General features: G+C 37.4%; 1 protein-coding gene across 1 annotated transcript; it reads left to right on the top strand.

The window, feature by feature from the left end:
- The first annotated feature begins 261 nt into the window (after positions 1-261).
- LOC118593891 (keratin-associated protein 24-1) lies at positions 262-1,017 on the top strand. Its single transcript, XM_036203469.1, has one exon. The coding sequence runs from the start codon at positions 271-273 to the stop codon at positions 1,015-1,017; it is 747 nt and encodes a 248-aa protein (XP_036059362.1). The 5' UTR covers positions 262-270.
- The last annotated feature ends 17,706 nt before the right edge of the window (positions 1,018-18,723 follow it).

Genomic DNA, 18,723 nt, shown 5'->3' with positions numbered 1-18,723 from the left:
CTCGACAGAAGTTGACCAATGGGTGATGGTCAGAGTAGTGATTATAGCTACTTCGAAGACTCAAACCAAACTTATCTGTGTATGACCCTGAAGACACTAGCAGCTGTAGCTAAACAATGCACTAATGAGATGTTATGTGTTATGGTGTCAGACAGAGAGAAGGAAGAGAGTCTAGAGATGTTCCTTGCAGTCACCAGGGAAGATATAAAGAGTCTTCCAGCTGCAGAATGCCATACTCACGCAGCTGCCTCTTGCTTGAACTCAGGCTCCATGTCTCTTCTGGGCTATCCTGGACTCTGCAGAGCCACTTCCCATAGAAATCACTGCTACATCCCTGTGGCTCCTTCCATCGCCATCTGCCCAGATGATGTAAACACTGCTTTCAGAGATTGCTTACCCAGCAGCTGCCAAGGCAATCTCTGGCTTCTGGACCACTGCCAAGACTCCTACTGTGAAGCACCTTGCTGTGAATCTCCCAGCCATGAGCTCAAGACTTGCACTCCAACTGGTGATCCCAAGAACTCCTGTGTGCCTTGCAATTCCCCATCTGCAAGTCAAGTTGTTAGTGCCTGTGAAACTACTAAGATCAGATCCAGACCCAGCTGCACTCCCTGTACTGGGACCAAAGGGTATGTATCCAATTGTACCACTGCTACTAGATTTCCATCTAAAGCCTGCCAAACTCCTCAAAATGGCCCCCACTTCCTAGGGCAATTTTATTCCTTCCCTAAGAATCTCCAGACCCTAGATCACTGTGGTCTGGGCAACAGTGGATACAGAAGCTATGGAAATTTTGGGTTCATCACCAATGGCTTCTCTCCTTCTTGCTATATTAATAATAGCTACCATCACCAAAGTTATCTAATGAGATATTGCCAGTATCCACATTATGGGCCTTCAAGATTCCCATCACGGAGCTACTTATGTAGAAATTTTCAGTCTCTGAGCTACATACCTAGCACTTTTCCACCTCTGAGATACTTATGCAGCAGTATCAGACCTCTGAATTGCTACTGATTGACTTATAGCTTGTACAAGAGCTCCAGATAGGCTGATGGGGCAGAATCTACTCACATCTAAAGTCTCTATTATTCCGCTAAATTGATATATTCATCTCAGTAGTTCGTTCTTTGGTTAGTACTCCCTGTATAAAAATCTGACTATGATAGCAGTGTTAGCTCTAAAACTGACTAGAATGGATTCACTGAAGAGATTCCATGTGAGGGGACATCATCAACATCATTTTTGCTCTGGCTGTCACTTGCTTGCCATTGTGGTGATCTTCTATCTTGGTATGATGGTTGATTTCAACAGTTTTTTTTTTCCAATTGTTCTGCTTTTCACCAATAGTTTTAACTTTTTTTAAAACTGCCTAATGAGCATCTTGCCAATGAAGGGAGAAATAAAATCACCTTAAACTAATTGAATGGGACTATTTATTCTTTTCCTCCTGACTGATTATAAAGAGGAGCAAATATTATAGCAAGCACAGCTACTAAAGAGAAAACCTCAGCAACTTACTCTTTCAAAGAAGATACAAAGCACAGAGTTGATTTGGCTTCAACACTTGGAAGAAATCCTCAGAACTAACTGAAACACAGAAACTATGTGACAAAACAAAGAAAAAAATTGCTACTGCAGATTCTCTACAACTCCCAGAATTTATCTGTGTTTTGGATTCTTCTGTAATCCTGCTCTGGTGAATTGTGCTGTTCTAATTCTAGAAAATGCCTTGATACCTTGATTCTTGATTAATAAACAATTTTCTACCTGGAAAACATGGCTGGCATGTTTGCTGATATTTTGTGTATATTGAGCACACAGTGTGCATATCACTGTTGGTTGCTAGGTTTTTTTTTTTTTTTTTTTTTTTAGAATTTGGCTTATAATTTGTTAAAATTTGTAAAGAAAGTTAAATATGAAATCTAGGTAGTTTGTTTTTTCTTTTGTTTTCTTTCTTAATATTCAACTTATTCATCTTATAATGATTGTGATTAATTTTCAAATAAAGAAATTTTATAATAGTGTTTATAAATCAATTTAATAAAAAGTGTATATTTCTGTATATACTGTATATGACAATAAAATATAGATACTATTTGAAAACCTCCCTAATTAAATAGAGAATCTCTTGAAAAGTGATTTTAGGCCTATAAACTTCTCATGCAGAAAATGAAACTAAAAGCTTCAATTTAGGTGGTAAAAGTGCTATAATAGGTAGCCTAAGCATTTCTGTGAGTAAATACTGAACCATGTTTAAGGTGAAATGTTTTGTGGAGATGAATGCAACAGGAGACTGAATATTTGGAAGGACAGCCAGTGTTTTAGAGTTGAGGCTAAAAACGCTAAGGTAGAGTGCTTGCCTGGCTTTGAATTTTACTTTTAGTACTTCAAAAGTAGTTAATGTCTGTCTTAGGGTTTTATTGCTGTGAAGAGACATCATGATCATAGCAACTTTTATAAAGGAAAACATTTTATTGTGGTTGCTTTAAGTTCAGAGGTTTATTGCTTTGTCATCAAGCTTGGAAACATGATAGCATCCAGGCAGACATGGTGCCTGGGAAGTAGCTGCAAGTTCTTTGTCTGGATCTGCAGGCAGAATTCTTCATCTGGATCTGTAGTAACAAAGACCTCAAAGCCCATTCCCAGTGACACACTTCTTCCTCCAATGCCTCACCTACTCCAACAAGGCCACATCTGCCAGTAGTGCCAGTCCCTAGGAGCCTACAGGGTCATTTTCATTAACTCTTCCACAATGTCTAAAATTAAAACATTCAAACTGTACACATGGGACTAGCATTTTTAACAGTGCATGCCTACTGTGTGTAGCAAAGGCTTCAGTGTATTAATGCCTTGATTTTGCTTGAATATGTTTGGGGATGATGATGTTCTTCATTCATGTGAGTGCCTTCAATTTTCAGAGAAATCTATTATTATGTTACAAAAAATACATTATCCTTAGAAACCAGACACTGACTATATAGGACCCACTTCATTCCTTTGACACAGTATAGGTGTTGTTCAAGTACTTAAACAGTTTTGTGTGCTCTAGGTGAGTGTTCAGTAGCTCAGATCAATACATATTCTCTGCAAATTCTGAAGGTAAACCTATTCTTTGAGACATTAAGCAGAATTCTTTGAGGTCACAAAGATTTAGGAAGACTGTTCAAGAACTGTTCAGGGAAAACAAATATAATACTATCTCAACCATTTAACAACAATGGACGACTTTCAAGGGAGGGAGAGATCATTTCTAACCAGAAAAATGACAGCACACTTTCCAGAAGAATTGGCCTTGCAGTGATGACAGAATATTTAAGTGACAGGATTCTAAGTGCTCAGGGATGGATGAAGGAAGGTGTTGTGACAAACTAATGTGAACCCACATGGCACTGAGTTTGACTGAAGGAGGAGTGCAAACATATATCACCAGTGGAAAAAAATGGAAAGAAAATATAGGACATTAGATCAAAGATCACAGATAAGAAAGGTTCTCTTAAATAAAAACAAGCAAATTATACAAGATTTATAAATATGACCTCAATAAAATTAAAAGTCCCTAATAATAGAAGATATCATTTTAAAATGAAAAATAAAAGGAAATGATGGGACATGTGAGAACTTTGTGCCTAACACCTAAGTTTTCCACAAACACTAAATCCAAAATAAGTCTCTATTAATGAAGTGAAATAACTGAAAAAAAAAATGCAAACAAATTCCCACATCAGAATTAAGGGAGAATATGTTGAATGTACTCCACAAATTTACTTCCATAGCTATTTAATAATTACTAAGTAAAAAAAAAATCACATATCTTGATGAGAAATAAACAAATAATATGAACAGATAATTACTAATACAAATACAAATACAAATTGCCTCTAAACTATTTAGTGTGTTGGACTTCATTAGTAATTTCTCATTTTGAACACAAGATATTCTCATTAGCGTCTATTGGTCAAACATATGTAAGTTGATAATATGTTAATTTACAAATATCATTTCACAGACTGCAGGTAGGGGTGGAGATCAGCAGAGCCTGGGTGGATGTGAGGGTTTCAAAGGTACTAACTGAATGTTGATGCAATTCCACATCTTAAAGTGTTTCCTGGGTAGTTTATTGCAGAGGACAAACCTAGATCTACTTTGCTATGCTATTCAGGCTTTATTAATAGGACCATGGATGGCATCGTTGATTATACAATCTATCCAATCATAAGGGAGGATCACCTTTGTTTCTTAGTTCTCTTTTCTTTTGTTTTTGATTGTTCAACTACATGTCAAAAGCACAATTGTTAAGTCTAAATTTTACTTATGAATCTGCAACTCTAAATCTGAAATTCTCTCAAAGCTGCCATACTTTGACTTAGGTCCTTCCAGGATAGCTGTTTCCAAAATCCATCACTTTGCTTTCTGTAGTTGTAATTTCTTGCAGTCATTTGAAGTCCAAGAATACAACATGGAAAATTCTAGAAAGAAACAACTGATGAGATTTACGTTGAACAGCAATATGTGAAATGAAATAACTGCCACTCTGTCCCACGTGGGGTGCCAGTTATCTCGCTGTCTGGCAGATCTGTGAGGTCCAGTGACCTTGTTAGTCAGAAGCCACCTTGATTGTCAGACTATCAGAGCATTCTAGAAGTTAAGCACCCCTAAAACACACCCCTAAAAATCGTGATGGAAGAGTTTTGTATGTTGTTGTAGTTCTTCTGTACTAATGCTGTCAGTGATTCATGCATCTAATTTATACATTAAAATTTGGCATTAATACATAGACATAAGGAAATACATACTAAATACAGTATCTGGTGTTACCTGAAGTTTCAGGAAACCCCTGGAAGTCTTGGAATTTAACCCCAGGAATAAAGTAGGACTGTTGTATTCTTTGCAGCACACTCTTGACACTGTTCAGTAAAACAAAACTCTAATATATCTGCTTAAAAATAATTTAAAAGGAAAAAGATGAAAAATTCATCTATGAGAGACTATCAACTAAAGTATAATCTAGTCATGTTACACAAACATTTTACAATGAAAAGCAGTGGACTACACCAGTAGAAGTTATTATGGTAAAAGGCAAATTTAAAAATAAAAATGAAGTATAAAATACATGTTGTGGCATACTTTACACCCATAAACATTTCTCTTTATAATATATATCTCATATAATTAATATAATATAATTTACAAATTTAAAGCTACTAACATGAAACAAAAGTAAAGACTTGTCAGCTTGGGGGAGAATTTTAAGAATAAGAATTGAAGATTCAGTAAGCAAGTTCCAGGCTTCATAGTTATACTTTATACATGCCATTAAAGTTTGAAAACAAAGGAAAATAGTACTGAGAAATAAAGTTGATTCTTCCCTCTGTTTGGAGAGAATATGTAATCAGTGACACTCTATGCCATACTAGTAATTGCAAATATTGAATACCAAAGTGAAATAGGTCCTGTTTTCTACAGTGCAATGTCTTCTAGGAAGTCCCAGAATGCAAGAATTCATTGATATCTGCCATGATGAATTTCAGTCAAGCATAGAATACATTGAAAAATCATGTGCTGTGCCTTTTTATCATGGTAAATACAACCATAATGGTATAAGCCTTGTATCTGCCCTCAGGAGGAAGAGGTAGCTGAGATGAAGGGACAAAGGCAACCTAGTTACATAGTGAGACTCTATATTAAATTAAAAATAAAATGATGCTAAATTTTCATCACTCGAGAAATAAAGATCGTTAATCTATAATTATTTCTTTGAGGGAAGAATATATACTTCAAGTACAGAATTCTTACTGTCAAGGAATAATTCTGGTGCAAATAATATTCTTTTCAGAATTGCAAGTTTGGATAGTGGACTATTTCTCATCTAAAATGTAACCACTGAGAATGGAAGATTATAAATCATGCTAACATAGAGTCTGTTCTTTCTTATTACTATATGTCTTTGCTCCCTGGTTCCTAAGGGGTGGGCGTCTTCTTTATTTTAATTAATTTCTCTCTTATTGGGTAGCTCAATGGACCTCTGTCCTGTTTTAAAAGAATTGAGTGTAGCATGAATATTGAGTAACTTCAAGCACTTCTGGTCAAATGAAAGATGAAGAGAAATACACAAAGCACTTCTTTGTTCACATATTGTAGAGCAAGGAGGTCATAATTGATCTTGAGTATTGATTCTAAATCAGCACATTTATGCTTACACAAGTCAAGCTGTCACTTAACCTTCTTACAGAGTAAGTAGTATTTATGCACAGAAGACTTCCTAAGAATTCAGTCACGTGGCTAATATAACACTGAAACAGAACACTCAGTAAAGTCAACAGCTTTGGTTCTAAGAGGGTGTGATGAGAACAGTAGTTACTCAGTCAGGAACTTAGAACCACAATCTTTATTCCATTTGTTCTAGTCTACTAGCAGGGGGAGGGGGTTATTACTATGCTTCACACATAACAATATATTTTCCTAAATACTGATGGATTTATTGAAACCCTGTATTCAGGTCAGATCCATAGAAGTGATATAAGTTTTATGACAGATATATGTGAGAATAATTGAGCACCTTTTATTCCTCATATTCAAATTGCCTAGGTGGCATTCTCAGTACTGGCATTTGATATATCACTGGAAATCTCGGGCAAAGCTATTGAATTCTATAGTTCAAATTCATTTGCTTTGATGGACCTACTTCTGCAACCTGACATTTTTCATTAATGAATACCATAGTAGTACTTTAAACCCTCAATGTCTTTCCATTCTAAAGGAAATCTAAATAGCAAGAAAGTTTTTCAAAACCCTAGTTACTATTTATTGGTGTAGATCAATAGCTCTTCACTTAAGGGAAGATTCTAAACACTCAAACATATTGAGTTCATACAGATAAGTTCTATGAAATATAACCAGAATATACTCACCATAAAATGAGTTTGTTGTATATAGTAAATCACACTAGAACACTTCATTCTCACATTTTTTCCTGCTGTGTTTATCACACATACAAAGTGAATTGAACATGAAATTGGAAAATAGTCACACAATGTAAACATGTCCTTATGCTTTTTTGAGTCTAATGATATAAGAAGAAATAGATGATGAAACACGTATATGAAGTAAGTAAAAATAAAATAATACTTCCAATACTTCCTCCAAAATCAGATTGTGCCATTTACTCTTCTGATGACACCTTAAAGTAAGAAAATTGAAGAAAAGAGGCAAACAACAACAAAAAGATGTTTGGTGCATACAATCTTTCTTTCCCTGCAAAGACATTCTCCTAAGGTACCAAGCCATGTGAATTTACACTCTATAGTACATAGAGACGTGAAGTACATATGGATGAAAGAGTCAAATGTGAGTAATATTTATGAATGAAAAACATTTAAAATGTGGTCTCAAACTACAGTTAAATTGTTTTTAAGATAACTTTGAAGCATGTAGAATGTAGAAAATGAGCATCTGATCCTGTGTATACTTGATATCAACAGTATATGGGAGAAATAAACAAACACGAGCTCTCAAAGGAAGAACTTTAGTTTGAAATAAAAGAGCTCTTAATTTCCACCTTGGAACATGTGGCATATATCATTACCACCAGCCAGAAAGGATCATGGAAAAATAATGAGAAGGGGTGGGAAGGGGAGAAGGAAATGGGCCGAAGATTAAGGAGTGAGACCTAATGGAAATGAAATGACAAGGTTAAAGGGTGGGAGGCAGGGAGAGAGTGAGCATAAAAGTAAGGGATGAAGATTGCCTTCCAGAAACTTTTCTTGTCACTATACATGAACAATTGATGTGAAGACTTATAGCCTGGATACTAAAATTAAATTAAATAAACATAATATTAAAAAAGGCCATCAACTATAAACTGATGCTATCCTACTCTGGGACCTGCTCGCTTTGATGAGCCATATCTAACACTCAGAATTCCATCTCCTATAAACTCATTAATAAGTCTAGTAGAGATTACCTTGGTACCACATAAAAGTAAAGATTATGCTAACACTTTGTATAATTGGTAATGTGTCCATGTAGACATACAGGAGGGGTATTTCCTTTTTATCCTGTGATCATGATTCTTAAGCCCATGTATGTATTTGGAAAGCCTAGTGGTATTGTTCTGGAGGGGACGTTTACCTCTTTTTAAATCATCTGCTTAACACTTGGTTAGAATAACCACAAATATGTTGTATCTCTATGGATGAAATTCTTGAAAATAAAAGCAGAAATCAGCAGAACATCTTTTCCCTTTCTTGTTTGTCTCTCTGAATACCTAGGTACCAGAGATTTTAAGCATAACTGCATAACTCATAGCCTGAGGCATAGAACATCTATACCCCCTCTTGCTTTGGGGTAAAATTCAGAAGTGTTATAAAATATTAATAGAAACAACCTGAAGCTCAAGCAAGCTGGTGACTGACATGACAGCTCTATTGGACAGAAATCTTTATACATTTCATGGAAACAATCTCTATTCATCCAAAGTAAGAATGGGCTCGTTAACATAAAGAGTCCCTTCTTCACCTTACTGTGAAGTCCAGTAACATAAAGAGTCCCTTCTTCACCTTATGTGAAGTCCAGTGCAGGCAGCTTCAATCAGGTCTTGCAGTGGGAGGGTGAGTTACACTGACCGTCACCAAGGAGAACATTTTCAAGAAGCACAAAGAGAAACAATGAGTCTATGTGATGAAGGTTTCACCAGGTACAAAAGTAGCCCAAATCTCTCTTCTCCAAGCTAAATTTAAGGCTCGATGGTATTCTTTCTATTCTAATGTAGGTCCATGTCATCTGCTAATCAAATGAATCCCAAAGTGGGATGCACTGTTGCTTTTGGTGACTGCCGAATAACACTTCAGGAAATCAACACCCGTTTTCCAAGTTTCATAACTATGCATGGAATTGTGTCAATAACATCTATGTAAGAACTTTCAGGAATATCAGGGAAACCTGTTATAATATGGGCTACAAAAAGGCAGAGCGTCTTTATAGTCACCATCAAACCAAGCTGTGAGACTCTGATCTCAAGGATGGTATCATGCCTTCTTTATTCCGGGAAAGGAACAGAAAAGCATTTATTTAAAGCAACATCCTTCGTGTGGATGTGCTCAGACTGCAAAACTGCTAAACTGATCCAAGAGAATGTTTTCCGTATTAATGATTAAAACTTATGTGGGTGGCTGTCTGGTGGCCTGAGAGATAGATGCATTGTGGAACATGGAGGTGGTATGGCTGCGCACTGAGCCAAGTTAAACAAAGGAGGCAACGTCTGATATCAGTGCCTCAGCTTGGGGTGAAGAGACCATTCTCTAACTCTGGTTCTGCACTAAATAGCTATGTGATCAAGAGTGTGACAGCTTTTGTCTGTAAGTCTCAGTTCTCTACCACTAAAATAAGGAAGCTGAACTTAATGAGCGCGTAAACCTCTACGATATGAGGATTTGCTCATTCTGCCACAACGTGTGTTGAAATTATTTGTGATGTTTAACTATGCCTTCCTTCTGTGTGTTCCTCTTTTCCTAAAGTGCTTATCAGGATACACCCAAACCCAGCCAATGTCTTTTAATGATACAGGCACACTCTAATTTCATGTCACAAATACACTGTTAAATTGTGAGTGACGCATTTAGTTCTGTTACACCTTAATTATTGAACTACCAATAGTTGGCATTGGAAGCCGCATTCCTAACTTACACACTTCCTTAAGACATTACCCTTGGGCTGCTGTATATTTAAGTTTCAGGGGTAGACAAACAAAGGAAGTGCCGTGAGAAACAATATTATCTGCAGTTCCTCCTGGAGCTAATTTCCTGAAGAAGCTGCAAATTGCAATCATTTCAACTCAGAGACTCCACCCGCTTATAAAACATAAGTGCCTAAGTACAGTAGTAAAAACCTGCCTAGGCCCGCAGGCCATATCATTAAAGACACAAGGCCCCGTCCGGGGATCCGATTTCATAACCCAAAACACTAAATGCCATAATAAGGTAATAATAAGGTACTCACTAACAACAACCATTTAATCTCTGCAACTTATTACACTATTAAAAGAGTAGAATAAAACTGCCTGACAACTGCTTCACCAGCAGCTTGCTAACTAGATTTGGGCTGTGTTCAGATCCAGACTATTCTCAATAGTGTTTGAGAAAGATTATGAAGTTACATATTCTTTCCCGAGGCAAGGGGTGGGGGAGCTCCAGAGATAGTGGATATTTATTTATAAAGCGATAAAATAAAGAAGAAAACACAAAGAAGGCGCAAGCACACTGCTAGATCGTTCTTAGAGGCACGCTGTGAACAGGAAGTTTATGGTAGCCAGGGACCAGCATGCAAGCTGATCAGAGGGCCAGATAGGAAATGATGGGAGGACCTGGGGAGCAGATTGTTTTTAAACACTGCACTCTTTTATGGACTAAGAAGAAACAACATGGAGAACTGTTCTTCAGTTTCACAAATGCCTGTGTAAATTCGAGGTGCCAAATAACTCTGGAGGATGATTTTTCAATATAAGGGGATGTAGTTTTCTCTCCCGCCCTTGCTTCCTTCTCTCCTTACGTGAAAAGAACAAAAGCCAAAGCAGCAGCTGGTCCCTTCTACTCCTCGGCTTCTTCCCTCGCACCTTCGAGCAGACTTTGACAGGAAGGTATTGAAGACGAAAATGGCAGCTTTCAGAGTCTCAGCCAGAACTTGCCAAAGCCAATTCCAGAATGACAGGTTTAAAAGTAAGCAACCATAGCTTCATATCCATCGCACTGTATGTTACACACTTACCATTCATTTTAGACTTTAATTATGAAATCACAGACACATGTAATAGTATTGTACTTAGAGACAGAATTTTTTTCTTAAGAGAGAAAATAGTTCTTTGCCATTATAATGCTTCAAAGACCCATGCTGTAGGTCACCTCTCCATCACTACGTCTGCATAGAAATACTTGGGTGAGTTTTAGGACATTCATCATGATAATCCCTTGTTGATGAATGATAGCATCGTTTCAATGAAAAGCACCATATTTCAAAGGCAAGACTAGTCCATTACTAAAAATAAGCAAACACAAATAATTTAGGCAGCAACTCAGGGAAGTATGGTATAAAACCAGTCAGGTAGTGTAGCTCGGGTATCATAACTTCCCCTGCATTTCTCTACAATGCCTGGAACATTTGTTATTACAGTAACCGGTCTGAATTTATTTGTTAGGGTTGGATGTTGGCCCAAAGTAAAATATCCTCTTTCCTTAACAAACTCAAAGTGACTGAAAAATAAGTTGAAGTAAGCAAACTGCTTGCTTAGTCTATGAAAATGTCTACTCTTAGAGACAGGACCTTCTGTCTATAAGAAAGAGCTGCTCCTGGCATTAACTTCAGAAACAAACATATTGAATTATGTCTATAGATTTACTGTGAAATTCCAATATCCATGATGATGCTATTAAAGGGTAGAGGCCTAAGAAGATGCACATGTCACAATGGAGGTGCTGTCTTGAATGGAGTTAGTAACAAGCATTAAGGAGGCTGTTTTGCCCCTCACAAGAAGTCAAAAGATTGCAATCAGGACATGAAGATCAGACACTAACTTTACCAGCACCTTCATCTTCAACATTCCAGACTTTAGAAAAAATCTGAATAACAATCCCTCTTCTTTACAATATATTTAATCTGGGCAATTTTGCCATAGCAGATGAGTAGAGTAACACCCCCCATCTAGCAATAGTGTAGCCTTGTCCACCGGAGGCCTCCTTGCTTTTAAGAGAGAAGCAGAACAGAAAAGAGCTAAAAGAAGGGAAGAGTGTAGATGCTGAATGAGTCAACGCCTCTTCTTAGCCAAACTCTCTTCTCAGACAAGAAAATCTCCATCTATCAGCCAAATGGGTAAGCACAGGACATACACTTGTCCCTGTAGTGCTTCAACCAATATGCAATAGCTACAGGGTATTCTGGTATACTTCTATCTCTTGGGGGGAAGCGATGTAAGATCTCTCTTTTCCCAGCAAATCTACAATGCCTAGGTCCAAGTCATTGTTTATAAATGAATAATCTCTTAACACTTGTTGAAATTGATGAAAAACCTATTATTAGAAAACTTGAATTCAAAGATGGCCTTAATAGTACCTTGTAGTGGTACTCGGAGCATGTGAGTTTATGTCTCTAGACTTCAACTACTAGTCTCTCATGAGTCACAAGCTCAATCTTCAGTGAATTTTGAGATTCATTCCAATCCTCCAGCCCAATTCATCTTCTCATTAAGTCTTTGAATTATTCATGACTGATTCTTTAAGCTATATCCCATACCAAAATGATTTTATTCAGTGGGTAGCAGGAAACACACGGGCAATATCTATGCCAATGGTTGCTCATTGTATCCATAGTCTTAGAATTTTGTTCTTCAAGAGTATATACCAGAGGTTTTAGAAAACAGTATTTTGGACTGGGGATTTAGCTCAGTGGTAGAGCACTTGCCTAGCAAGTGCAAGGCCCTGGGTTCAGTCCTCAGCTCCAAAAAAAGAGAAGGAAAAAAAAAAAGAAAGAAAAGAAAACAGTATTTTTAGACTAGCTCCAAACTTCTAGTACCATTTTTAATATTAAGAATTTTTTTATTCATTCCGCACACCAACCACAGATCTCTGCTCATCCCTTCTCTTGCTCCTCCCTGCAGCTTTCCTCCCCAACCCACCTACCCCCATCCTCTCCTCTGAAGAGGTATGGGAAACTTACAGATACAGCCAAACCAAGCCGGTGGGAATTCATGAACTTTGGACTGGCAGCTGTGGAGCCTGAATGGGACTGCACTGGGCCCTCTGTATAGGTGAGAGAGTTGTGTGGCTTGATCTCTTTGAGGGGGCCCTGACTAGTACCATTTTTAACCACAATTAGAGCACTGGAACAGAATGATACATCTTGACCCAGAGATCTTATATTCAGCATGGAATCCTATAAAAAGTTGAGTATTTTTATGTTATAGGAAGCAAGGTCAATTAGGAGTTGTGTGTGTGTGTGTGTGTGTGTGTGTGTGTGTGTGTGTGAGAGAGAGAGAGAGAGAGAGAGAGAGAGAGAGAGAGAGAGAGAGAGAGAGAGAGAGAATGAATGACTGGTACATTTCCACAAAACCTTACAACTCTCCCACTTACACAAGCCCTTACCCAAGTTTTTCTATCAAAAATAGAAACAAAAATGCATCTCCATGTTTTCTTCTGCCTCTAACATCCAATAATGCAGGTTAATGCATTAAGAATTCCAATATACACACGTTTCAGCTGTGTGCCCACAAGTAGAGAAGGTTTGGCTAAAGCAAGTACCTTGGGACTGGAACACATGCATTTCAGCTGTGTGCCCACAAGCACGAGTCTGTGAATGGTTGAGCTAGTCTGTCTGTGCCTAGCTCCCTTGACGATATGAACTGGATTGTAGGTTCTTTCTGTGTTCATGCTGGGACTCGAAGTAGGAAGATGATGAGGAGATCACAAAGCATCAAAAGCTGGGGTCAGGGGGGCTGAGAGGGCTGGGAACCCAAACCAGAGAGTTTATTAGTCTAAGATTTCCATAGATAGCCATGAAATGATGAAGAAGAAAGCAAGTGTCTAAAGGCACTAAGTGGACTGCGGAATCATGAGAAGCTCAGAATAGCGCAAGTTCCTGATTTTCAGGGTACATGTTAATCAAGTAAGCAAAGCATTTCACATCTCAGTTTCTGGAACACTAACCACAGCTTTACAGGGGAACTGTAGAGATCTAGGCCTGAGCCTCGGGCACTCAGAGTCCTGGCATTAGTCCACTGCTGGCCTTACCAAGCACAACCCTTGTTATGCAATAAAAGCTCAGTGTTCTTTGTTCCAGTCACAGGAACATGAAAGATGTTTGGCCCTACCTAGCCCTCAACAACTATAAAAAAGAATATCAATATTCTTCCACTGAGGGCATGTAAAGCCTCCATGAGTCAATGAAATAACACATGATAAGTATCTCATGCATCAAGCAACTACTATGACTACTATGTCCCTCAAAATCATCCATAAAAACATGGTTGGAGAAGCAGAAGTATAGGGATGACATTGAAAGGCAAAAACTCTGAGATCAGTCCGGAAAATAGATGATTTTGTCCATGTATAGGAAAATTGTAAGTTATGGGGAAAGGTTCAGTACCAGAAATAAAAAGAGAAAAGTCGGGGACATTAATTTATTTTTGGACTACTCTTGTTCCTTAATGTCCTGGAAAGATCATCACCTGTCCTATGACAGGGAGATTCAGCAGCCCTAGCCTGAATCCTTCACAGAAACCAATGGAACATAAAAGTCAAATCCAGCCAGAGAGTGTCTTGTCAAAGCTGGTCAGAGTTGATTAAAAGAATAGGTCACTTGTGTTCAGGGCCTTGAGGATGGGATGTGACCTTTCATCATTTTTTTCTGTTAGATTTTGCATTTGTAAGTAGGAATTTGGTCATCATTATGGAAAATTATTAAAGCCTGAGAGATGTTATGAATTGTACTAATTAAGTTCCACCACAGTGAAAATGCTATGGATCTAGTCAACCTATATCCAATCTTCCATTCCTCTGTAGGCACACAGTGCCAAGAATGAACGCCTAAAGCAGAGGAAACAATTTTAGGAACCTACAAACCCTTGGCTATCTGTCCCTAATGATAGAGGCAAAGTTCCAGCTATAGGAAATCACAGATGTTGGTTGACTTATGGATCAGAAACTTTGGAAATGATTATCCCAAACTCTTTCTAGTGATCTTTGTCCCTTTTGAGGAATAAATGTTTCAAACAAGATAGACATCCCTAATTTTTCATGTGAGGATACAGAAGTTAAAAAGGACAAATCATCCTAAACATAAATAATTCTTTTAAATTAATATAATTTATTTGGGATATTCCCTAATTACTGAAAGGAGCATTTTCAAGATGGAGAGACAGGTGGTCATTAGAGGCAGAGAAGTGAGGAGACTCACTCTGTAGGACTACAACGCTTTAGCAATTATTTATTGCGTCTGGAACTTGAGAAAAAATATTTGCTTTCAACAACTTTGCCTTGATAATTCAAAGCCTTACTTTCATTTCTTGCCGGATCTTTGTTTTCTCAGGTTCCCCTTATCAGTGAACAAATATTTATTGCATACACGCATCACATTAGAGAAGTGACTGCAAGAGAAGACAAAGGCACCATCTGACTAATTTTTTCCTATTTTGTCTCTAGCATTATAAAACTGGTCACACTGCATAATGAGAAAACATGAATACAGTCTTCATGTTGGTTTAGTTTTATAGATATAATACAGAGAAAGGTCAAACTTTTGTAATGTGAAGGAGTCAAAAATACTAAACATCTCTCATATATCTTATTGTATAAAAATATAGCCTGATGTCTCTTTCATGTTTTAATACAGAATGCTGTTCCTATGGGTGGATTGATTCAACATTTCTGTGTACTTATCAAGGGTCTACTTCTGCATGTGAGTTTTTAAACATGGTTTTTTTTCTTTCTATTTATTTGAGATAGTCTTTCTATACAGCTCAGGCCACTTATGAATTTACTAAGAGCTTAAGCTAGCTGGCCTTGCTATAATTCTTCTGTTTCACTATTCCAAGTGTTGGAATTAATGCACCACTCCACCTGGCCTGCAGTTTGCTATCCAAGAGCAGTCAGAGATAAATAACACACAGTTTTGTTTTTTGTCTATACTAGCTGTAACGAATCATTCAGTCTTAAAGTTGAAACTTTCAAGCATATTTCATCTTACTTTATACTTTCTTTTTCCCATTTTTATTACATTATTATTATATTGATTTTGATTTTGTTTATGAGAGTCTGAAAGAGAAAGAGAGAGATACAGAGAGAGAGGAAGTATAGAGGTCAAAGGACAACTTACTGGAATTTGTTTGCTCTTCTTACGAGAGAATCCCCTTGGTCTTGAACTTAGACTTATTGACAAATGCCATTACCTGTAAAGCCATTTCACCAACCAGACATCCCTTGCTTAATCATAGTAACCAGTGTTATGCTTTTACTCTAAGTACTACCAATAAAGAATCCTTCAGAATTCTAGTGAAGTAGCCTGAGTCTGGGAGACTGTGCTTAAAAAATTCTTTTTAATTGTTTTTTTAAAATATATGTTTACTGTATTTTATATGTATGAGTGCTTTGTCTACATATATGTATGTGCATCATATGTGTGCCTGGTTCCCTCTGAGGTCAGAAGAGCTATACCATGTGGATGTGGGGAACTGAACTCAGTTCTTCTGCAAGAACAAACTCTTAATCTCTGAGCCATCTATCTAACCCTTAGTGGTAGAATAATGTCAAGATTAAACCAACTGGACTATGATGCCAGAAATGTTCGATTTTTTAATTATTTTATCATCTCTATTGTCTTTACTATATTCACATGTATCCTAGTCTTTGCACTTGACAAATTAAAAATAGGGCTAGGTAGCATTTATAAACCATGCACTTGATCAAAGAGAGGCTGCCCTACTTTACTGATGATGTCTGCTTAGGTTACACTGTCTAAGAAGGGTCACAGATCCTGCTTGATTTCATCAGTGGCAGAAGAGTCAAGATTTCTCTAATTTACTTCCTTGTTCTAGGAAAGGGGCCAGAAATAAGAACTTTGCCCATTTACAAAACATCCAGGAGATCTGATCTTGAAGACGTCAATGAGTATCAGAGAGTAGACCACAGGATCTCTTGAACTCATTCCAAATTTTCTTTGCAGAACCCCTAAGATTTGATATTTGAAAAACCAAGACTTTCTGGAAATAGTTTAATACAGATGGGATATGTTTATGGTAGAGTCTATTCATGCCTGGATTGAGGTTATGTTACATCTTTTTCTGAAGATAGCAATGATTTGGTGAGTGGATAGGTTATCAGAATGCCCAAATCAGAACTTAAAGTTGAAACACAAGCATACTGCACAGAGTAATTCAGAGGTCAGGAATCAGGAAAGCCTACTGGAAGATGATGTCATGCATTGTTTCTGTGACCCCAATCTCTTTGAAGGAAAGAAAGATACTTTGCATAATACCTCAGAGGGAAGCAGGGCTCTGTTTTTCTAAATATGCACACATATTCCAGCAGGGGGCAGTTATGAGCTGGTGTAAAGTAGACAGGACATGCACCTCTTTTCCAAGCATCAGACCTGGGATATGAGGAGCAGAGAAATGTTCTATTTGATCAAGGATAGAATGAAGATTTACAGAGAGGGTAAGAGCATCGAAGACTGAAATTCCTGGGAATTAGAGACAAAGTTAGCATAGGATGCTAAGAATATGAGGATCTAGGCCTGCATGTTTTAGCTTCGGGACACAGAGGTCAACTGGAGAAAAATGTAATTGCCTACAGAATTAAACTAGATTTGCCTCTGATCACATGCTTTATACCCATGTCAGAAAAATTAAACAATACTTGTTGATCAAATTTCAGGCAATAAAATATAAATATACCTGAGTATATTGATTTAATGCAAGTATTAAATGACATGTATCCATAGGTACATTTAATTTTCACAAATTCAGCAAATTGACTTATATTTTTGGTTGTGAGCCTAGCCTTTAATGGCTGAGCCATCTCTCTAGCCCAGCAGCAAATTGACTTATCACAAAATTATAAAACATTTAGGGACTAGTGTGTAAAGATGTTGATTAACAAAGTCGATGACTTAATTTCAATCTCCAGGACCCATGCTGGAAGAAGAGAAGAACTTTTCTTGAGTTGTCATTTGGCCTCCACACATGAGCTCGGCATGCTTGTGCCCAATGCACACACAATGAATGAATGGATGAATGAATATGTAATTTAATTTCTTGATTATAAAACATTTAAAGTATGAACTTACAAACTATGGTGATATTTTATTTGTGCTGAAATGTGATTTTATTTGTATGTTAACAAATAAAGTTACCTGGGGGTCAGAGCTAATAGCAAGCCATAGTAGAAGTCTGGCAGTGGTAGCACATGCCCTTTATCCCGATCACATGACAGGTAGATCTCTATGTGTTCATGGACACCACCAGCATGGAGACACACACCTTTAATCTCAATACCAATCATAGAAGACCTGGAGGTCTGTATAGACAGGCAGTGATGAGGAGGTCATGTGGCTGGGTTTACAACCAATGAGAAGGCAGAACAGAAAGTCAATAAAAAGAAAGATACACAGGAAGTAGGTCTCTTTTGGAGGGGAAGGACTGCAGCAGCAGCGAGGGGTGAGAAAGGATTTTAGTCTCTGCTCTTAGCTACTGCTGACCTCTTGGGCTTTTAACTCTGCATTTGGCTCTGTGTTTCTTATTTAATAAAACTGTCACATCTACAACAAACTTAGAATGTAGCTCAGTGGTACAAGACTCAGAGTTTAATACACAGCGCCAAAAACCAAACCAAACCAAACCAGCACCCATGATGAAACTAAAAGCCTGTCCAAACTAAGAAAATACCCTACTGTCAACAAAAGCAAAGTGTAATCCAGTCAGCCATGCACAATTCATGATACTGGTAATAAAAATAGATGATAATGTTATGAGTTTGGATATTTTTACTACTGAACTGTGTTCTCTATTGTGGAATATATCCTTGCACTTATAAGAAAATAATTTACTGGAGAATAAAAGGCTGTTTAGTTTTGGAAGCAGTCTCATCCATCGTTTGGTTATTAAGTCTTTTGGTTGCATCAAGGATCATATAAAGTGATTGACATACCCAATATATATGAGTAACTATACTTTGTATTATAAAATGA

The sequence above is a fragment of the Onychomys torridus genome, chromosome 12 (genome assembly GCF_903995425.1).
Source record: "Onychomys torridus chromosome 12, mOncTor1.1, whole genome shotgun sequence".
NCBI lineage: Eukaryota > Metazoa > Chordata > Mammalia > Rodentia > Cricetidae > Onychomys > Onychomys torridus.
Note: the sequence above shows the minus strand (reverse complement) of the source record. Positions and strands in the feature narration are given on the sequence as shown.

What these genes read in the sequence shown, in the direction of transcription:
- LOC118593891 (XM_036203469.1), top strand. Translation starts at nt 271, where the DNA reads ATGTCTCTTCTGGGCTATCCTGGACTCTGCAGAGCCACTTCCCATAGA.